Source organism: Drosophila takahashii, chromosome 3R, assembly GCF_030179915.1.
Source record: "Drosophila takahashii strain IR98-3 E-12201 chromosome 3R, DtakHiC1v2, whole genome shotgun sequence".
Taxonomy (NCBI): Eukaryota; Metazoa; Arthropoda; class Insecta; order Diptera; family Drosophilidae; genus Drosophila; species Drosophila takahashii.
The window spans coordinates 27,589,606-27,612,115 of NC_091681.1; the positions used below are offsets into that span (position 1 = coordinate 27,589,606).

The 22,510-nt window shown below is 44.0% G+C and overlaps 2 protein-coding genes across 9 annotated transcripts in view; both read right to left on the minus strand.

Annotated features, from left to right (window-relative positions):
• Positions 1 to 247: 247 nt before the first annotated feature.
• LOC108058654 (zinc finger protein 845) lies at positions 248 to 5,359 on the minus strand. Its single transcript, XM_017143555.3, has 3 exons — positions 4,247 to 5,359; positions 3,738 to 4,191; positions 248 to 3,678 (listed from the first exon to the last, which is right to left on the minus strand). Exons 1-3 carry the CDS (start codon positions 5,002 to 5,004, stop codon positions 1,159 to 1,161), a joined length of 3,732 nt encoding a protein of 1,243 aa, XP_016999044.2. The 5' UTR covers positions 5,005 to 5,359; the 3' UTR covers positions 248 to 1,158.
• Positions 5,360 to 5,797: 438 nt separating this feature from the next.
• The window catches only part of Jupiter (microtubule-associated protein Jupiter), a 30,551-nt gene continuing 13,838 nt past the window's right edge, over positions 5,798 to 22,510 (minus strand). The window contains exons 1-6 of one of the 8 annotated variants that reach the window (XM_017143517.3): positions 20,402 to 20,551; positions 19,925 to 20,027; positions 9,220 to 9,353; positions 8,937 to 8,969; positions 7,875 to 8,138; positions 5,798 to 6,797 (exon numbers count right to left, since the gene is read on the minus strand). In XM_017143517.3, the coding sequence (XP_016999006.1) occupies positions 6,658 to 6,797; positions 7,875 to 8,138; positions 8,937 to 8,969; positions 9,220 to 9,353; positions 19,925 to 19,986 (633 nt within the window). In that variant the 5' untranslated portion in view covers positions 19,987 to 20,027; positions 20,402 to 20,551 and the 3' untranslated portion in view covers positions 5,798 to 6,657. Of the gene's footprint in view, positions 6,798 to 7,022; positions 7,434 to 7,519; positions 7,775 to 7,874; positions 8,139 to 8,936; positions 8,970 to 9,219; positions 9,354 to 19,924; positions 20,072 to 20,401; positions 20,552 to 22,510 lie in introns of those variants that run through there. The other 7 variants (XM_017143516.3, XM_017143520.3, XM_017143518.3 and 4 more) reach the window with 7 other exon arrangements.

The following is a 22,510-nucleotide window of genomic DNA, read 5'->3' on the forward strand; positions in this document are numbered from 1 at the left end:
TAGGCAAAAGTAATAGTAAACTTTAATACTAATAAAACAAAATATACCGAAATATTAACAAACAAAAAGTGTTTTCATTTAGCATAAATAATTGACACCCATCCAAAAAAAAACAATTTGGAGTTGATGTAGAATTAAATGTCTTATTTATTAACATTAATTAAACAGAGGCGTAGCAGCTCACGTGCAGAGACCAACTTTCTTTTGTGACTAATTCCAGATTAGCCACAAAGTCGGGTCGAAAGTATACAACTGAAATCGTAAACATATATTTATAATTTTTGTATTATAATTTCGATAATATCAGTTAGTATTAATTGAGATTAGACTGGGAAATAAATAGCTTGAGTACTTACAGCTAGTAATTAAAAGGGTAGCCTAGAGATAAACTATAGCTAAAGGTCCAATCTAGGAAATAGGCTGTCTATGGGTAAATAGTAAGAATACTTTACTTAATCTCATGAAAGGGAAGCCGTTAAGGGCGACTATCTGTTTCGGCCCACCACTGGAAGTACAGGTGTTGTGAAAGTGTATTAGGTCGATTTGTATGATAAAAAAAAACTGCGTTATCTAGTGGCAAAACGTAATCTATGTTGAATTCACAGAATTTTCGTCTTTTAAATAAATAGATATTAAATAAATATTTGCAGACTACGGGAGATTTAAAAGAACAGCAAAAGACGTCATCTATTGTCACTTTGAAAATTTTAAAGCGAATTCGATTTGTATTTTGGCACTATTTTTTGGGAAACGGTAGACAAATGTGATTATTTTTGAATTTATAGTTTTATATATATGACCAGTAGATTTTAAATGTCTATGTTTGAATATTTCTACAAATCGAATTCGGAAAATTAGTTTAAAATGTACAATTATGCGTTAGCTGCCGTGACACATGTTTTTTTTACAATTTCACTTCGAGAAATTATTTAAAAGTTATACACTAGTAAAAGAAATGACACTTAAGTTTCTCCCTAAAAATGTTTGAAATGACAGAATTAATACTAATTTTCAAACCCATTTTTGAATGGCATTGAGATTCCAAACCAATATAAGCTCCTTATTTAAGACGAAAATGCTTGGTATTGTGAAGAGATTACATTCTGCCCCTAGGATATTTTGTCGAATAAATCGGAAAAATTCGTATGATTCCAATTTTTAACCGAGCAGATACTGGTCCTCGAATTCCACGTCATCGCCATCGTCCAATAAATGCGGCGGCAACGGCATATAGGGTCCTGAATCCTCGGCGGCCTGGTTTTCCCCGTCTGCAGGCAGTTCCGTGGCCTCCTCCTGCTCCTTTTCCTCAATGGCGATTTGTTCTCGGAGCAGTATCATCTCGTTTTCTCCCACCACAGGATGGTGCTTACGGAGGTGCTGCTGCAGCTCACGAAGGCTGTGCAACTCCCCCGCCGTTGCTGAGCCCGCCTCACTGCCCTGCTTGCACAGTTTGCAACGGATGTAGGCCGCGTGGGGCAGGTGCTGGAATCGATGGAACTGCAGCACCCACTGGCGATTTGTCTGCAACTCCTCGTCACAGTCCTGGCACCGATAAAGCTCCTCGCCCACCTTGCTCATGTGCAAAAGTTCCAGCTTGGTGAGACCGTGGTAATCGTTGATGTGCTCGCGCCACTGCTTCTTGCTGTTGGTTGTGAAGTTGTCACCACACTGCGGACACGCCAGGTGGTAGATGGAGCTCAGCTGCCCCTCCTGCTCGGCCTCCTCGTCATCCAAATCCCGCTGCGGGCGGTTGTCGCATCGATTGGTGTCGCGATTCAGGTGCTTGAAGAACATTTGCTTGCGCACAAACTCGCCGTCGCAGGTCAAGCACTTGAAGGATCGGTGCGGCAGATGGCGGAACTTGTGCGACTGCAGCTGGCCGATGGCGCCCTTGGTGTGGGTCACTGTCACCCGCTTGTAGCACTCCAGGCACAGGTAGTGATGGTTGTCGATCTGCCGGAAGTTGAGGCCCTCGCGGCTGTTAAAGTTGTGCTGCTCCACGATGTGCTTGCGCCAGAAGGCATGCGAGTCGAAGTTCTGATTGCACTTGGGGCAGAAGTACGTGATGAAGTCCAAGTCCACGGCATTGTGGTACGAAATGCTGTCCTCCAGCGTGTTTAGACCAGCGGGTCGAGTGGGTAGGCCGCCAGGCTGGGGTTTCAGGGAACGACTGCTGGCCGCAGAGGCAGCAGATGAGGAGCAGCCCGGCGGAGAAGGCGCTGCCGGTGGAGGAGAGGGCAACCTGGGCTTCTCCCTACTGTTATCCTTGTAGCGGCTATATGTATACTTCGGTTTGGTAATCATCACCGGCGTCTCCCGGTCGTAGATGCTGTGGCGGGCCCTCAAATGTGCAGCTATGTTCGGCTTGTGATTGTAGCAGGTGCCGCAGATCAGGCACTTCAAATACAGTCGGTAGGGCAGATGGCGGAAGTGATGGTCCTGCAAGCCCTTCAGCTTCGAATTGCACACAATGTCCTTGCACTGGGTGCACTGGTAGCGAAACTTGTCCAGCTGCCGCATGTTTAGGTACTGGCGCTTGTCAAAGTTGTGCACCTCGTTGATGTGACGGCGCCACTCGAACTGGGTCTTGTACTCCTGGCCGCAGGAGGGGCACAGGAAGATGTAGTTCTGCTCCACGGTGGGAACAGATGGGTCCGCTGCTCGTGAGTGCATCATTGTCTGTCGCCGCCTCTTGAGCGTTATCTTTCGGCAGCGGGTCTCGACGAGGTGAGTCCGCACGGCCGCCTGCGTGGGGAAGAGGGAGGCGCAGTGGGCGCACTTGTAGCGTAGATGGTTACTTTGCGTCGGCGGCGCTGGCGGTGGTGGAGGCGGTGCAATGGGGAAGTCCTCCTCGTCCGCCTGCATCTGCTCGCCAAAGTCATTTTCCTCCTCCATGCTGCCCTGGTCAACGTCATCCAGGTAGATTATCTCAAACGTTTCATTGGCCACCGTCACGATCTGCTTAATGGGGTTCTTGGAGGGCGCGAATTTGGGATCCAGTGGTGGCGCAGCTACTCCCATCTTTTGTGGCCCTCCCACGCGATGATAGGTAGCCAGGTGTTTTACCAAACCCTTCCTATCCGTGTAGGATTTGTGGCACTTGCGACACCTGGCGTACGCCTTGAACGGAAGATGCGTGATCCTGTGCTGCTGGGCATTCTGGATGCCATACGCATTGGTGATGATCTTGTCGCACGCTGTGCACTTCAGCTGCCGCTCGTTGATCATCTCGAAGTTCAGCTTGGTCAGATCGTTCATGCTGTGCGCCATTACGACATGGGTGCGCCAGTGCTTCTTCTCCATGAACTCCTTGCCGCACTGCGGACAGAGGTAGTCGATGTGCGGCTCGAAAATGTCGTCGCTGCTGATGCGACCGCCGCGTCGGGGGGCGTCTTCAAAGTAGGGCGAGTCTTCGTCCAAGGTGGCGCCATTTCCCTCGCCGTTTCCATTGTCCTCCAAGCATTCGTCCTCCAATATATTCACTGGAGCTTCACTATCTTCCTCCTCGGCGTCTTCCGACATCAGCTTGTCCATGTGGTGGTGCTGCAGCAGATGCCTGATCACTTCCTGATGATCCGTGTATCCCTTGTAGCACAGTTTACAGCGCAGCCACTCGGGCTGCGACAAATGGCTAAACTTGTGGGCGCGCAGTGATTTGATGGTGTTGGGCATCACAATCTTTAAGATAAGAGATGGAATTAGTTAAAGGGACTACCATTTATATGCCTTCAGCTCACCTTTTTGCACTCGAGGCACTGCATCTGCATGTCCACGCTCCGGAAATTAAGTCCCCGCCGGCTGACATAGTCGTGGACGAACTCGATGTGCTGGCTCCACTGGGCGTGGGTGTCGCACTCGGTGCCGCAGTCGGGGCACATGTAGTGTATGTAGTCCTCGCACAGTTCGGCTGCTCCTCGATTGCTGGTTGGCTTCTTCTTGGCCTCCTTGTCGGGCAAAGGCTCCAGGAGGCCAGACTCATCGCCATCCGGTTCGAGCAGCTCGTTCCGCACCTCAATGCGATCATCGTCCTCGCCAAACTCATTATTCTCCCGGAAGCTCTTCTCCCGCTGCAACTGCTCGGTGCGCGATTCCCGAACTCGTGTCTTGCGTCCCGCAGCATTGTAACCCTCGCGCATCATGGCCACCACTTCGTCGCAGTGGACCATGCGCAGGTGCACCATTAGATCTTGCCTTCAAGGGAGAATCATATTTAGAACGAGACTTTAATTGGGTAAATGACCTGTACCTGTATTTGTACTCCCGCTTGCAGATGTAGCACTTGGTGCAGCGGAACGGCAGGTGCGTGAACTTGTGCTTCAGCAGATTCTCCCGGCTGTGCATGGCGATCCGCTTGTTGCACTCCTTGCAGCGCTGATACAGCTTGTCCAGCGGCGTGAAGTTCAGGCCGCGCAGCGTGTTGTACTTGTGGATGTGGTTCATGTGCCGCTTCCAGTGATCCTGCTGCCGGAACTCTCCGCCGCAGGCGGGGCATATGTAGACCACGCCCAGCTCGTAGTTAATGGGCACTCCGTTCTCATCCGTGGCATTGATCTGCGAGGTGGTGGGCCGCACAGAGGGGCCGGCACCCAAGCGGGGACGACCCACAGCGCCGGGAAACGAGTGGCGCTGCATGGTGGGTCGCAATTGCTGGCCCATTGGTCCAGCTGGAGCCAAAACCGGATGCTGTGGCTCCGCTATGCTGACAATGGGTTCCATGTCGAAGTCGAAGAGGGCATCGTCATCGGGATCGGGTTGCTTGGGTCCCTTGGCCACATTTCCGTAGTGCTCATCCTCGCCCTCCTCCTCCTCCTCCCTTTCGTCGTCTTCGCCATCCAACAGGTCATCGATGGCATCTGCCGCATCCAGGATCTCCGAATCGCCGAGGAAATCATCGTTGCCATTGCCGTACTGCTCGCCGTCCTCCAGCTCCGCCTCCCCGCCCTCCGGCTCACCCTCCTCGAAATCCGAGGAGAACATCGACGTCCACAGATCCATGCCCTCCATTTTTGGCCAGCGAAGAGAAGAGGTTTTTGTGCTGTGCGACAACTGGCGTCTTCTTCAGTGTGTGAGTGCGTGTGTGCGTGAGAACTAGTTTTCGTATCCTACGCCAAATTGGCCAAGAAGACAACTGCCTGGTTTTTCACTTTGTGGGGCTCTTCGTAGGTATTCCGGACACCAGCTTCCATCTTCACCGTCGCTGCAATCGCACACGCGTCACTTGGTCCGTTTGCATCTGCTATTGGCCCACTACGGCATCGGAAAATATGGCAAAAACTAAAACTTTTTCTATTCTGCAAGAATCAGAGCCATTTTGTTTGCGGCGTCGCGAGGTCACGGGCCGCGAATAAACTGTGACGGCGCGATACAGCGTTGCCAGACTACGTGAGTGGAAATCGATAATCAGCAACGTAACTATCGATAGTTCAACGATGATTTAAACAGAAGACCGCGAAAAAGAAAATATTTTTAGTATTGGTTTTTCCAATATCAACTTGAAATAAGAGCCATTTACCATTGGTATTCCATTTTATTATATTTGTAACTGTTTAGGACATGGGTTTATGGAAACAAAAAACCAAATAAATCAGTTTCAAATAACCCAGCTAAGTAAACCGACTTTTTAAATAAACTAATAACTTTTACGTTTATTTGGATTTAAATTCGGTCAAGATTTAATACGAATACTTCTAAATACAATATTTTATAAGTAACTGCTCGTAACTATCAATTCATTCCCCAATTCCGTTTACAGATCAATGATCAACCAAACATTTCAAAATAAATCCAAAATGCATAATTATGTACGAAAGGTTTTTATTGAACAAAGATTCGCGCTTGAATTTTGTATTTTTACACTTAATTAGTACGTGCACATTAGTACGTGCAAGGCGTACCGTTTAAATTACACATTTAATGTAATGTAATACAATGTTTATTATGTATGTGTTTACGTGAGTGTTCGTGTGAATGCGGTTGGTATAAATATAAATATAGATGTGGCGTGTAGTATGCAACTAGAATTAAATCGAAAGTCCAAGTGTGATTGAAGGACCCCATCCGGCCGCCTCCGCTGGCATCCTGCATCCTGTTTCCCGCTCCCTCTTCCTGTAGGCGTCCCACCTAACCGGAGTACCATATAATATCATATCATATTCGCAGGTGCCGCGGAACGGGGATCGGATGCTTCAACGTGGGCATTTTTTGTGGGGGCTACAGGCTACACGCGTTACATGGAATTATTACACGAACTAAGGAATTTAAATTACAGATTTGCAATGGGGTGTGGTGGTGGTGGTTGTGGTATGGTGGTTGGTAGTTGGTAGTGATAGGTAGAGTGCGCCGCCGCCTAAATGTGGTTCGATTAATTCTCGTCTGGGTGTACAGCAGCGATGCTCGTTTCCTGCATCTTCAGATCGTTGAGCAATTGATAATCTCTCGCTTAAATATTCGTTGGCCATCCCTCCGATCTGCCATTCGATTTTCCGAGCTGTTTTCTTTTGGATACGGGTAGGGTTATGCGTAATATAATATGGGTAGTATGAGTTTTTTTTTTTGCTGTTTTGTTGGTTTTTCTTATGGTGTCTCTTCCCGCCAACGGGCCGCTCCTCCTCCTCTTCCATTGCTTGTGCTGGGATCTGAGCAACTCGTGTGTTGTCATTACCAGAGTCCCGACGAGTAGCCGCCTGGGGGAATACGATTCTTGTTGATCACCGGAGTGCCGCCATTGGACGACTCCTGGCGCTGGTGGAAGTCGTTGGCTCCTGCCTTGTAGCCCTCGCCTGTGACAGGGTTTCCCTCTGTGGACATAAGAAAATAAGTATAAGTAAACTGGAAAATTAAATGGAAAACTTATTCGTAGAAAATCGAAAGATTGTAATATTATCTGGCCTCAACTTATGTTTGTAACTTAAAAATGCAACTTATTTTATAACGACGGGTTGTGGGTTTTTTAGCGAGGATGTGAGATTGGATTTATAATAAGGTTTAGGTTTAGGAAGCGGCAACCAGAACCAAACGCCCACCTCGAATCTTGAGCTTCTTGGGCTTGAGACCGCCCACACCATCTCCGTTCAGCCCGAGACCTGTGATCGGATTGCGAGAATCGAGTTTGGAGCACTCCTGATGCTCCTCCTTAATGTCATTCGGACATAGCCCCAAAGGCTCCTTTAAATCCGGCACACCAGCCATCTTGTTCAGCGAATAAGGCTTTTCGGGATTATTTCCAGAATCACGGCGGGTTTGACTGGCTTCGTCTACTTGATCGGACTTTGTATACGTATAATTATCAGCGGGAACGTCTCCTATTTCGCTGTCTCGGCAAGAAGTATCTATGGGTAGGCCGTCAGCCGGTGGGATTACAGGACTGGTTGGCGTCGGGATTGGAGGACACAAGTCAATTGGGAATGATTCTTTGGTTTCTGGTCCTGCTGCTGCTGGGCAAATTTCGGAGAAGGAGGAGCGAGGATAGGCGAATCGGGGATGAGGAGAGTATATCCTAGAGGACACTACAAGTACTCACTGCTCATATTGCGGAAAACTGACGCGAAACGATAAAACACCGGGAGTTGTTAGCCAAGATCGATGGACGAGTAGTTTTAGAGATTTTAGTGCGTGCGTGTGTGCAGTAAAAAATATATACAAATTTATAAATGCAGAAGAGCGTACGTAAATTCACAACTTATTTCGATGGATCAAATTTTGTTCAAGCGCTTTGCTTTTTGGGTACAATGGGTGTAGCTACTTCGTGCTCTGGGCTCGTACTGAACGGAATCCCAGCTTTTGGCTGTCTCACCGTTCTGACAGCCCGATACTTGGATCGAGTTCAAATCCAGCGACTACTACGAGATATCCCCCCATTAGAGATCGATTCTCACCTGATCTTGAGCCGCTGTTCATCTTGAGGTTCTCGGTCGAGGACGAGACCGAAGACGAGGCCGAGGACACCGATCCGCTCTTGCCGTTGTAGTGGCCATTGGTGGTGGTCAGCAGCTTCTGGGCGGCGGCTGCCTCTGAGTTCTGCCCGCCGAAGGGAATGCTGCTCTTCATGTGGTTCTTGCCGGGCGTGATCGGGCGGTTGGGCTCCCCAAATAGCCGATTGTGCGAGTCGACGGTCTTCTGGCCGCGACGTGGTGCATCACCTGCGCATCATCATCATCACGGTTGCGGGGTAACAAATCCAAGGGAATAAAACAAATTGGGGAAACCAAAGAAAATAAAACATTCAAATTAGTGGAGTTTGTGTTGGAGTAAAAACGTTTAAAATTAGTTTCTTAAGTGTGTCTTAAAAACATGTACATAATTGGGACAGTGGATGGGTGAGTACACTGAGAGAAAAACATAAATAGCTAAGTATTCTGTTGTGTTTTTTATGTGTTGCAGAATTATTTACTTTTAACTAGATATTAAATCAGTATAAATTTAAAATGCTTGGAAATGATTTTAGCTTAAATTGCTTTATGAAATACTTGAAGTAAATAAATATTACGATTCAAAAACATGATTTTATCTCATAACTTTTAGTTTGTATGCTAAGTACGTGATATTTCTTCATTGTGTGGTGTTATATGGCAAAGGTTAGCCAAAATTGAAAGAGAAGAGCCTTGAGTTCTTTCGGACTTTATCTGCTTGAACTCGAAATGTCATCGGCAGCAGGTGGAAAAAGGAAGCAAACCAAACCGGTTGGAATTGCAACTTCTCGAGCGGGAGTGGGTCAGTATTTCAGTATTTCTGTGGGAAGTGGGTGAGCTGTGTTCTGGGGGTTTAGTCGGGCTTGGAGTGTCGGGTGTCAGTGCGAGCTGAGAACTTGCGTTGGAACATAAATTAGCACAAAACTGACGACAACGAAAACAAAGTGAACACAATTTTAGGTGGAGGACTTTTTGTGCAATTGTTGTTGACATGAATCGGGGGAAAGGGGAGAGACATAGTTCAAGTACCAATGAAATAGAATCTGTGAGCTCCTTGTCGTACTGCAAAGATACGTAGAAAAGAAAAGATATAGAGCGGGGTAAGGAAAAAAAGAAGAACGAGAACGGGAAGAAAACGATAGACATTTAATAAGCATTTAATAGACCAGAATCCACTGCATCATCTATGGACATCTTATATCATAGGCACAATTTTCCAATCAAATCATAGAACAAGCAACTAAAGTTTATATATTTTTTTCATTTTGCTAGGGGAATCACACATCTATATAAAACAAAGGGTGGAACTTACCGTTGTTTTTCACTCCATTATCTTTCTCGGCTGCGAATATGTTGGACGCCATGCGATTCTTCACGTTCCTGGGGGTCTGCGGCATCTCCGATCCAAAGATGTCGCTCGAACCGCCGCCTGGGGGCCTCAGCACCCTGCAAAAAATAGAAGAAATAGAGATAGAGACTCATTAATTACAAGCTCATTCTTTTACGCTCGGTAATTGATATGGCACAGTGCATAATTCACAAATTTCCACACGCTCGCTTCGGTGCGGGGAAATGCATTTAATGTCTGTGTCTAATCATCATCACTGCGGATGGAAATGGAGATGGAGTTGGAGTTGGCGATGGAGTTTAAGGAGGCCTGCCTGCACTACTCATCGAGTTTAAGACGGAGCTGGCTGGGTGAGCACTCAATGGGCATTAGAAGTCACGCCAAGATGCATCGCCCATCTTCCAGCTGCATCGCAATTAAGTGGAAACCCTGGCATAAAGAATTGCAGCCGAGACAAAAGGCTGGCCAAAAATGTTATGCTTTGTGGCATTCACCAGCCACTCAGTACTCAGTCAAGTCAGTCAGTCAGTCGCCGTCCACGCAACGTTGCCCAAACCGAAAACTAAAACCACCAGCTACAGTGCGGATTGAATCTGTAAGGCCACAATGGTGCCAGATCTCTGCGGGTAGCCGTTGTTTATTAAAATTGGCCTGGGCAACGCAGCAGGACTATAATATTTAATACCACAATTCATAAACTGGAGTGCGGAGAATTGCTTTAAAACGGCTATAAAAGTTCACAAGAACATTAAAAAGTTATTCACACTCTAATGACTTCATTTAAATAATTAGAAATATTTATAAATTTATGTGGCTAGCTTAAAATTATTTTAAAGTCTCCTTTAAATTTGGGCTTTAAGCCAAGTTCCTTAGAAACACATGTTCTTATACTTAACAAACATAGATGAAAATATTTATATTACAATAAAAACAATCCTTAATCATTCCTAATGCAATACAAACTTAATTATTATGGGAAACTTCTCCATCACCCCACCTATTCTCTCCCCTGAACCTCAGACATTTGATCTTTTAATTTTCCCAAACTCGCAGCTGTCTTGCATTTGCGAACCGCACTGTCGGCCATCGAAGACTGCGGCTATCCGAGTGTATCTGAGGTTTCTGTGAATGCATTTTACTGCCGCCAGCATGAGACGTCAATTAAACTCTGCAACAGTTAGCTGAACTGTGGATGCTACCAACTTCTCTAACTCCAGCTCTAGCTGAATCCAAGTCCCAACTTCGACTCGATCTCCTGGTGGAAGGTGGATGGTGGTTGGTGGTTGCATTTGCCCCCAGGCTCGGAAAGCCAAAGACCATTCACTTGTCAACATTTGCTTTTGGTCGCTCTCTTGGCCATTTGCTATTGCTAGTTTACTACTGCAAGACGCCTTCCTCGGGGCGTCAATCAAATCAGCGGGCTTTCAGTGGGCTAAAAGATTGCGTTTTTATGCACCATCTGCAAAACGACCGACGGACAGACAGACACGCACTTCTCTTCCAAGGAAAGTGAGAGTCGCCAAGCGATTCCCGCTACTTTTGTTACACTTTTGCGATAATTAACAAAATTGCATTGTAATTACTGCCGATTACGGTTGGTTTAAACAAAGCTAACAGCTAACAGCTAAATGCTAGAGCCAAACAATGAGCATAAATAATAGGGGCAATTCCCAGTTTAGCATTCATTTCGGGTATTAAAACTTTCTACCAGTAGAATTGAATTGAGTGCAGCGGAAAAGGGAAAAGTGGGTGGCGGTGGTGAGGTGAGGTAAAGGTGCGTCCGTCGTCTTCCTGCTAGAAAGTGCAACCCAAATTGCGTGCCCCGGCGGAAGAGGAAGGCCTCAGCTGCTGTTGCTTCTGCTGCTGTTGCGGCTGGGCCTAATTAATTATACCACACTGCAGAGCGGCTTCTTCTGTGCCAAGCTTTTCTTGGCCCTCGAAACATGACAAAGCGTCAAAAGCGCAGCCGCAAAGGCAAAACAACCGTTAAACGGCCGCCGCAAGTGTGTGAACTGCTTGAAAAAGTGGGCAAGAGGGAAAGAGGGGCAATATATGTACACTGAGGGAAAATCATAGATATAAGTTAAAGCCTTATATTTATAAAACAATCGAAACTTCAATATAGGAACTCATTTTAAAGAGGTAAACTTTTGCAATGATAATAATATTATAATGACAAAGTATAAAATATCTATATTTAAGTTTTGGTTCTAACCTATCAAAGACCTTTTGATCCTTTATCATTACTGAATCAATACATCATTTAAAACCATTCTACCTTACCATCAAATCATTTGTAAAATTATTTCAATAATAAGAACTGATCACTAGAATCTATTAAATTGTTTTATTAAACCTCTACAGGAGATCTGTATCTGGGCTAATGATATTCCTCCTATTGATATCTAATTTTCCAGTGTAGCGGAGTTTTGCGAGTGGCGTCGCGTGGGGAAATCGCTGAAATAACTCGCACTCGCAGTTCGGGTTGGGTTGGTGTGTGGGGTAATTGCGATCATAACTGTCGCACACTCTATAAGACCGGGCCTGCTGTGTGCTGTGTGTGCAAAGTGTTCTTATTAAAATGTCTTCAGGCTTGTTAGCACAACCAGCCGAGCGTAAAACTCTTCTTTTTTTCTGTTTTTTGTACTCTTTCTTTTTTGACAAAGACTTGTTTCTCCTGCTTTGTTTTCATTATTTTCTTTTCCTTTTTTTTTAGTTTTAGTTTTGGTTTGGACCGGCAGGGTTGAGAGGAAAAACTAACAAAGCAACGGTAAATGGGCAATTTTTGCGCAAGTGACGAACAAGTAATAATTATTTAAACAGTTAAGCCGCCAGAAAAGCCAAGTGGACTCTCATTCATTCATGCATGTGAACCTACCAACTTACCACCGAATGCGGCCCGATCAAATGGAAAGCGAAAGTTGCGTTTGACTTTGGCCCATGCCACATGTGGCACAATATCCCATGCACTTATTGGATGGCCAGGCCAAAGTGGCGAAGATATGGCGAACATCTTAATGGCTTAAAGTTAGCCAGTTCGCCAGTTAGCCGGGCCTAGACTAATTACCATCCACACGCCGGCCGGCTGGCTGTGCGAATAAAAAAAGGTCACTCTATTGTGGCTCTGCCAAATTTGGACACTTTGCTCTTTTTTAATGGCCCCAGGTTATGCACACACATATTTCCATCCATCCCTAACCATTACCATTATTGTGCCCGGAAAATGTGGCAGTTTATTTTGGCATGGCTTCCGTTTGAGCTGGTTTCGGCCATTTACTTTCCACACGCACTGTGACGCGCGGTCTGGCTTCCCTGGAATCCTCCAGTCAATGGGCTAATTCGCAATTAACCTATTTGCACCGCCTTAGCGTCGCTATTTCAGTTCTCTTATGACATATGCTTTAATATGGAGAAACAGCTAAGCTTAAGGGTGGTTCTTAGTTAAAAGAATAGTTTTAGGAGCACAATTTAAATATATATGTATTTTTTTTGTATACTAAATATAGTGAAGTTTTTAGTTCCACTGTAGTTACTTTGAATTTTTATTGGAAACCTTATGGAAACAGCTAAGTTTAATGTTGGTTCTAACGTGTAAGTATTATTTCTGAAACATACTCAAAATATTTATTTTTTCGAAAGATACGATAAAGATAATATTATGTGATTATAAATTATAACTTATATATATTTGTATATTATAAAATTAACCATTTAAATTGAATATATAAATCTAAACCAATATATGATGATTTTTTTAGTTCCACTGCAGTTAGTTTGCATTTTTCCTGGGAACCTAATAGCTTGACTCAATTTGAAATATGAGCCAAATCGAATGGACCAATCTGGCTACACCCCTCCCCTCTTCTGGAGCACTTTTGGATCATTGGCAGACCTTTCACACACCAGGCGCCGCGGGCAAAAGTTGACCAAGTCAGGAGATCTGCGACAAAACAAGACCGCCAGCCAGGTGGAGCTGGGAGTGCGCAGGTGGCTCCTTGAGAGCCTTGGCTTCTCCCGTCCTGGGTGATGACAAAAATTAATGTATATCGAGGGGAAGGGGCAGGAAGAGGCCGCTCCGAGCGAAAGGTAATGTGGCATGGTGCTGCCTGCAACAACGGCGAAATTTGAAAACAACCTTTTCGGGTAAAAGTTGTTCGGGTTGTGCATATAGAAAATACTTGGCTCAAAGTGATAGTTGTCGCTCTGATTTAGTTTGGGTTTAGTTTTTTGATTTTTCTCTCCATGGCCTTTCTTCTTCGGCACAGCTCTAGGGTATTTTCCCATTTTCCCCGTCACTCCTCCTTTTCCTCAAATGCTGCTGCTGCTGCGATAATTGTTTTATGTTTGCACACATATCGGTGGGAGGGGGAGGGGGCTTTCCCAGATTTCCCTTTTACCCGACGTCAATTAATTACAACACCGAGAAGGAGTGGCCAGCCTAAAAGTCCGAGCCAAATCATCGTCGATAGCCAAACACACCGACACTTTTTGTTGTAAGCCTCTCGATTTTTAAATTATGAAATTAAATTTAACTTTCTATTGCGCTTGACCTCATAAAAGTTGTACGATTTTTATTTCGAATTTTTCATGGCTAATGAAGGGTTGTGTTGTATAAAGATTATTAATATCTTATAATTCATAATACTTTTTTTTTAAGGATCTGTTTTTCTGGACATTCTTCTTTTTCATTCCAAAAACTAAGAGTATTTCCATTTCGAGATGTCCTCTTTCCACTGTCGTTGAGCTTCATAAACTTCAACGCCAAATTCATTACGACAGTTTTCTAATTAACCAACTGTCAAAATTCGTTTTTACTGAGCGCACAAGTAAAAGTTGAAATCGGAGATCTGCTTCCTCTTCTTCCGCGAAAAGCTGTTGGAAAACTTTTTGTGTATTGACAGCGTGTGGGAAAGCAAGCCGACCAAAGACACAAAAAATGGAAAATAAAAAAAAACTAATGCATTTGGAGCATAAGAAGCTTATTATCGTGTCTCGTTCCTAAAAACGCATTCCCTATGACTAATACTTAAAAATTTCGTAATGAAAATGGTGGTCGGTGGTGGTGTGAAAATCTCCGTCTTTCTCGATCTGTCTGGCTGTCAAGCGGCTGCTTCTGGCTAAAAGACAAGGGGGGAAAAAGGCAGGAAAAAAGCCAAGAAAAAATCCAAGAGACAAGAGAAGACAAGGCTGAAATGGTTGTCCGTTGTCCGTTTGTCCGTTGTCCGTTTGTCCGTTGTCCGTTGCCAAGCCAAAGTTAATTTGTTTCTTTCTTTTTTTTTCCCCCCCTCCATTTTTTTGGCTAATGCCTGAGTTTTTGTGGCTAAGGAGGGAGGCTGGGCGGATGCCTCATGTCGTTTTATAATAAAGTTGCTGCTATTCGGATGGAGCCGCGGGACAAGGGCGGGGTGTACATGCAACTTGATTAATTGCAATTGATTTTTATGACTTTGTTTAAACTTGGCAAACGGCCGGCTTAATTCGCTCTGTGCATATACACAGTGCACAAAGGGGAGTGAGCCGTGTGGGCCGTGACTTTCCCGAGAAAAGGGTCGGGTCAAAGCGATTTTCACTCGGTCCGCAGAGGAATGGAATGGAATGTCGAGGAGTCGCGTCTTCCAGACTCTCCCTCCTCATTTGTTAGTTTTTGTTTGCCTGCTGAGAGCAATCATGCAATAAAAATGCACAATTTACTGCCAGTCAGTCGGGAGGCCTCAGCTTTATGGTTTAGTCCATAAAGCATCAGTTAGTCCGTCCGTCCAGCCTATCGTTATGCTGCACTGCACCTGTACATCATGGTCATCATAGAGATGCAGATGGAAATGGAAATGAAAATGGAGCTGGCACTCCACTCCGGAGTTCGGAGTAGGTAGGTAGGTTCCAGTTGATTCGGCTTGATTTGAATGTCCGGGTAATTGTTTATCGGACGAGTTCACTTGATGTGTTACTGTTTTTTTTGTTGTTTTTTGCTGCCCATTTATTATTGAGTTTTGGGTTTGTTCGGCTCATTATGCTTGCTGCTCGACTGCATCGCATTGCATTGCACTGGCTGCGTTGCTGCTTCCTTTTGTTTCATTTAAAACGTGTCCCGTTCGCTTCGTGCAACCGCAAAACTGAAAAATAAAGACCGAGCTGAACTGAGCTACAAAAAAAAGCCTAATGAAAATCCAACTGAAGCACGAAAATTGTGTGCGGTTTTCTTCTATTGTTGTTGCCACTTTTGTTATGATTGTCTCTCCCTCCCATTTTTGATTTACCTAAAAACGTTGATTAGTCGAATCCATTATAATTGCCGCTTCGGACAAAGCCAAATCAAACAGAAAGCACAATGGAACAGAAACGGCGGAGAAATGGGGAATACCTATGTATACGTATGCCGAAGAATCTACTTTCCCCGCGGATCAAAAGGAAGGGGGAGGAGCTGGAGCTGCACTCTTCAGGGGGAGGGAGAGGTGGCCACTGGCCACTGGCGGTGGAGATCACTCAAGCGCGGTATGTTTACCGTTGCTTTCCACTCAAAAGCTTTTCGAATCCAATCAGCTGTGGCCGGCGCAAAAATATATATCTCTATCAATCGAATCGGAGTTGTCAGGCATTTCAATCCGCCGAGGTGATTGCAGGAATGTTAATCAATGGAATCCATTTAAGCCATAAAAGGAAGATCTTATTTCATTTGAGTATAAAATAAAGCCAGTTTACTATCCTTAAATCTTTATTTTATTAACTATCGAATCTATTTATTTCCATTCCAAACCATCTGAGAATCTCCTGCTGTGACTCCCAATTAAAGACGACTTCCTCTGCCCATGATTCAACTACAATTTGAGTGTCAGGTCCACGCACTTTTTCCCATTTCCCTCTCTCAATCTCAATCAAAGCAATAGCATTTAAATAGATATGTTTTCCTGGTCAGTCACGGTCGTGAAAAGTGTCGGATGACAGCGGGTGAGGATGAGGATTGGATTGGCTTCTCCACCAAAGATGATGAGCAGGAAGACACAAGAGGGCACCAAATCAAACCGCAGCGGGTGGTGTTTTTTTTATGTATTTTTTGTTTTGGGAGGTGTGATTAATGGACGGAGCGGGATTTGATGAAAAATTCATAATTGGACACTAGGAGTTGTTGTTGCTGCTGCTGTTGCATGGAACTGCAAAACCATAGATTGTCAATTATCGATAGTGTTGGCCTGAGCCCGATGAATAATTATCGATTAGCCGTGTGCAACCGCACAGTTTCAAAGGAAAGTGCTGTGCTGCTGCTGCTGGTCGAGAGGAAAAGCTAGCTGATGGGGCTTGGAAAAGCCGCATGTAGATGCCGATAGTGATGCTGGCATTTTTATTATTATTATGTATATGCGTACGTAAGCTGGGATTGGCTCCGTAAATTGTGCATTTCAAAGCCAGAGAGCAGCAGCTAAAGCCAAAGTCAAACCATTCCATACCAGAATTGCTGACACACTCATCGCAGCGAAAGTTTTGCAGCAAATATGTAATTAATAAATTTGTATTGATTAATTTGCGGCTTTGTGGAAAGCGAAAGGACTTTCTAATATATTCAGATTCAGACAGAGCCTGAGCAGCTCCTCCCGACGAGAGGACAAACACTCCACCTCCAATCGAATTGCTACCCGATCGATGGGAATTGAATACTCTAAACAGCCTCATTCATCGTGTCAGGCACTCAAAGGTACTGTATCCATCAAAAACCATGTATTTAGTATATATTTTTTGAGGTTACCAGGGGAACATCCACTGGGGGGCCCCCAAAAAGTTTTTCCCCACTTTTCCTGCCCGATTTCCGTGTCAACAGGAATTACATTGACGCAGGCATTACACAGAAATGTGTTTGATTTCCTTTTCGGTTCTGCTCAGCTCTGTCAATAGGTCATGAAGATAGCGGGGAGGTGTTGGTGGTGCAGATTTCTGTTGATTATTCCTCATAACGACTTCGGCTCGTTTTCCGCATGTTCTGCAATCATTTACATAAATGTTGACTTGGCAACGCCAAAAAAAACATTCCCATCCAGCGCTATACATATATATTATATATGGTTATAAATATATGGAAATTCTTGATTTGTTTGCCGACTTTCCTTGCAGAATGAGGTTAACTTCAGGTTGTAAACAGTAGATATGCGGGCATTGTGCAAAGGAATTCAAGCGTATAATGATCGTCAGATGGATAGACAATGCCATAAAACAAAATGAATTGTCATGATTTCCGCCGCTTATACAACGCAACAAAGAGCGACAATTCAATCCGATATCTTGGCGCGTCGCACCTTTGAGATTTAATTTGATTGTTTACAATAATAAGTCACGGCTTTGCAGAAGAAAAGAAGAAAGGGGGACAGACAAAACGTTCGTTGCATCGAAATGCAGAGAAAAAGTATATTAATCATTTTCCTTCAGCCTCTACCTCTGCCTCAGCCTCTGGCGGGAAAGTCCAAGGCGGTATGTTACACAATCGCAATCAATGACAATGATTAACACATTTTCCACACTTGGCCCCAGCAGCAGCAGCAGCCACCCATCGATGGACCATAAAATCCAGCAAATTGTTTATAATGCACATGGCACACATAAGGAAAATTGTTTCTATTTGGTTTCTGCTGCGACCAAAACTAATCTCCGATCCCAAATGCCCGCGGAGAGAAGTGAGCAGGGGTTCAATGTCCGCCACGGACCAGCGGACAACGGACAAACGGGCGGTTAAACGGACGGACGGGACGGACAGACAGACGGACAGTCGAGCGGACAGGGAAGCGGACTTGGACTTGGAAGCCAACTATAACTCCCAGGCAAAGTTGGGACAGGTACGAGAGCGTAAGAGTGGTAAACGGAACAGACATAAGCAAAAAGCATTTCGGTAACGATTTTTGTTTCCCCACTCGAAAGGCGAAAAATGGGTGGTGCTGGGCAGCAGGGGCTTGGTCAAAGAATTGCATGCAAAAACAAAAGCCGAAACTTACTGAAAAAGAAAGGCGGGCAAAAGCTGGCAAAAGTCGATGGGGGAATACCCTGGGACTAGCGGTGATAAACGGTAATAAGATAATGATTTTTTTTTTTAGTCGTAATAAGTCGTGATTGTTCAATAATAAACATTTTATTTTATTTCGTATCATTTGGTTAATCGGTGTATCTAATCCGTTTTAGCGTTTAACAGCATGAATGATTACCAAAAAATGAGTTCGTAAACTAACTCAAATTGATTTTACGTTTTCTTTTGGCCTATTATAGGCTGTAGTAAAGTTTAGAATGTCGTAAAATAATAAACTTCCCTGAACAAAAATTGTTTATGGCTCAATAGTGCAATCAATTAGATTTATCCCACCATTTATGTCACGTCAAAATGAACATTTCGTAAACACCTTCTAGTAAATGCAAATTGGCTTTTGTTTTTATGGCTTTAAAAGAGATTGTAATACCTTCGAAGAATGGAAGGGTATGTACCTATATATTCCCAAAGAACGCCGGTCCCTTTGACTTTCGTGTGGTGGCATCGAGTGGACGACTGTGAAGGTGGGATATGTGGGGGGTGTTGGGGGTGGTGCTTTGTGCGGTGGTTTGCCTTAGGGCAGTTGGCCGTTGGCAAAGGAAAATCAATGAGACATCCAAAGACATGCCACCACCAACACCGCCGGCTTGGGTGGTTCACTGGCTAGGTGGTTAAGTTAGGTGGTTGGGTGCCCCGATGGTTTCGGTTTTGTGGGAAGTAGGCGCTTGCAAAAGTGCTGCTCCCCAGATTACACATACGCCCCGTGCACACGAGACTGTATGGGTAGGTAGTATTAGTTAGTCAGTCAGTCAGGCGGCGAGGTGAATGAACGCTAAATTAAACTACACACATAACCAAATGAATATGCAGTGTTTGTTTGTGCGGCCTGGCAGCTCTGGCGCTCAGACAATGGGATAAAGATGAAGATGAAAATGAAGATGTTGATGCAGATCACGATGAGATGAGGCTGCCTTCCGAAATGTTTGCCAATCAAAGTTCACTCGAGCGGTGGCAAACAATAACAAAGTATGCAATCGGCACGTAACAGTTGATAAACTTCAGGGAAAATGAGTCGGTCGTCGGATAACCTCGATATAATTCATTCAAGTTGAGTAATATTTAAAACGAGAACGTTGTATATGATTACACATCATAATCTTAAAAATAGGAAGGAATGCTAAAACAAAACAAAATATTTGCTATAGGGCCTAATAAAATACTTCAATTGATAACGAAATAATGTGTAATTCTTATTTGTTGATGACAACTCGTCATTTTCGTAATTAGTAAGAATCATTTTGGACAAACATTGATAATATAACAATAGCTATTTGTTAAATTAAGCAACAACATGTTTCACCCTTGATTCATTTTCCTTGTGCGTCATGGTAATTTAAACCCTTTTAAGTCTCAGGAGATACTTTTTTAACAAAGGAACATATTAACAAAGACCATTTTTCAAGTGATTTACAGTCTTTTGTTGGTAAGGCGATTAACTTTTTTTTTACAAAAACAGATTGGTATAATTTCCTTTGTTAGGTATCCTTTTTGTAAGCGTTTTATTAAAATAACTAACAAAGTAAAATTTATTGACACTGTTTTTCGACATGCAAATTCTTTGTTCTCTGTTTTTTTTTTGTAAAAGTTCATAATTATCCTGGCTCATTTTCTTACCTCTTTTTGGCTTTGCCAACATTGTAAAGCTCAACGTGTTTGAAAGCAGCGTAGGCGGCCATTTCTGTTTGTTTGTTGGTTTGTTTGCGAAAGGATAATCTCTCTGTTGGATGGATGCAATTGCTTTACTTTTCGCACTGGAAAAATCTAAGCGCACGCGGAAAAGGGGGAAAAGCGGAGATTAGGCACGTGGGGGGAAATGTTGCAGGATGGACGATGACTCATAGTTGGGGATGCTGCTGCTGCTGCATGTGCGTAAAATCAATAGACCCTCAACTTTGAGAGAATGCAAGGAGCAGCATCTCTCTCTCGAGAGAGAGAGCAAATGAGAGGGATGCAGGAAAAGCGGACGGAAAACGGAGAAAATTCCTCTAGTTAGGTAAGTCAGGATTTCATCTCAATCCTTTGCCTTTTCCTGCAACATTTCGCCTCCAACCAAGAGCCGAACTCCCAAAATTCCCAAAACACTTCACTCACAAAGAAAGCTAGAAAACTTTTGATTTGCACTCGCGATGATTTTTTTTCGTTTCGAAGGATATATTGGCTGTTCAGCAATATATGGATGTGTGTACTCTGAGTGTGCGACCGCTGGAGATGTGCACGTTTCGATAAATGTCTGGCGAATAAAGTGCAGTGGGAAAAGTGAAAAGCATTTTATACCACGGCAGCGCGAGAAGTTTTATCGATCCAAAAACAACGACCGAAACCCAACTCACTGAGAGCGCAAAAGCTGGGGGAGCAGAGAGCAGGAGAGCGGGAGAGCGAGCGCCAGCCATGTGGCGCATCAAAACAAAAACAAACTACAGCTGATGCTGATTGGAGTTGGAGCCCTCTCTCTTTTGGGGCTCCCATTCAGTCGCTCTCCTCTCTCTGTGTTACTCTAGCTCCACGCAACAGAACTCAACTCGTGGTGAGTTCAACTCACTCCGCTTGTAGGTCAGAAAAAAGTTTAAAGTACGCAAAGAACTCAAGCGAAAATAAAACATATACTTAAGCCGCTCTTAAAACACTTGCGGGATTAACATTCTGCATTTATTTTTTATTTTTATGTGCGCCAGCGAGAAGTGTGCGCAGATATGCTTCAGTTATGCCGTGCCATTGCAAAAAGCGCTAGAAAAGCGAAAAAATAGTTCAGGTCTAGTGCACTTCAGGGTTCCTATGCAATTGTTTCTTTCTTCAGCTTCTTCTTCTCGTTTCTTTAGATGGTTCTGCTTCTTCTTCTGCAGTTTTTGCATCTGGTTTCTTTTAAGAGAAAAAAAACACAGGTGGATTCGGATTTTTAGATCAAATAATACCCTATATTTGCTTGAATTTTGATTTATTTTGTATGAAAAAATATCTTAACTTTCATTAGGACCAGGAAAACCAACTAATTGAACTAACTTTCGGAACTCGCTATTAAAAATATTTAAATTATATTGATGTTGTAAAATTCTTTATTAATACCACTTTAAGTTTTACTATGTTACGCCCATTGTTTCTTAAAAAAATATTTTATTCATTAGGTTTAGGTTTAATAATCCTTAAAAATGCAAAGAATTCTATATTCAACTTGGACCTTGTTCCTACCCTCTCATCATTTTCAATTACAGGGTGTGTGAACACCAAAAAAAAAGTGCAGTAGCAAACCCACAAACATGTTTTCCAACCAAGATGAAGCTGCTGCCAACCCAGACATCGGGTCTCGTGTCTTCGAGGAGCTGAGGAACATTGCCTTTGCCGGACATAAATCACTTTCATCATCACCGAACGTTCAGTTCAGTTGGGGCCAAAACAGCAAACTCTAATTTCAAGTGTCTTGCCACTAATGAGGCCGCCCCTTTTGCCGCTTTTCCTGTATTTTCAGCACTTGCTGCTGTGCTGCTGCTGCTGCGGCAGCAAGAATTTAAATGCAAAATGTATTTGCATACTTCGTTTTCTTGGAAAACATTTGGCACAGATTTGCACACAGAACAGGAAGCGCAGCAAGCCGGCGACTAAGAGGATCGGGCCATGGAGCCATGGAGCCAAAGAGTCGTCAGTCGTCGGAGGGGAAGTTGGGTCAAAACAGTGGTTATTTTTAGCTCTGCGAAGACACTTTTGTTTAGCCGAGCCAAAAGTTGACTGGCCGTCGTCGCTGCAGCTTTGCTATTTTACTATCGGTGGTGGGTCGTGGGACTTTCGACCCACTGAGCGGTGCACGGGTAGGATGGGTGGTGGGGCGGGCACAGAGTGGTGCATGCGGCAACCTGACACCACCTTGCCACTTGCCCCCTTTTTCCCTGTCGCCGTGGTGTGTGTAAGTAAAAGCCTAGGCGCAGTGCACTTGCACCAGAGGTGACAGTTCAGCTGTTTTCCCATGAAGTTAAATATTTTTATTATTTACAAGTAGAAATAACTATTTTAAAATTAATTTTAGATATTAATATCATTTTACTACGGGTTTCCCATTAAAGATAATGGTATGGAAAACCCAAAAACCAAAAAATTTTAGTGGTAGTGGCTATGGTTAAATGGTAAATAAAAGTATTTTAATAAAAAGTTCTAATAAGCTCCATTATGAAACGTTTTCCAAGTCGAAAGCAAGTATTTAAAGTAATATTATGT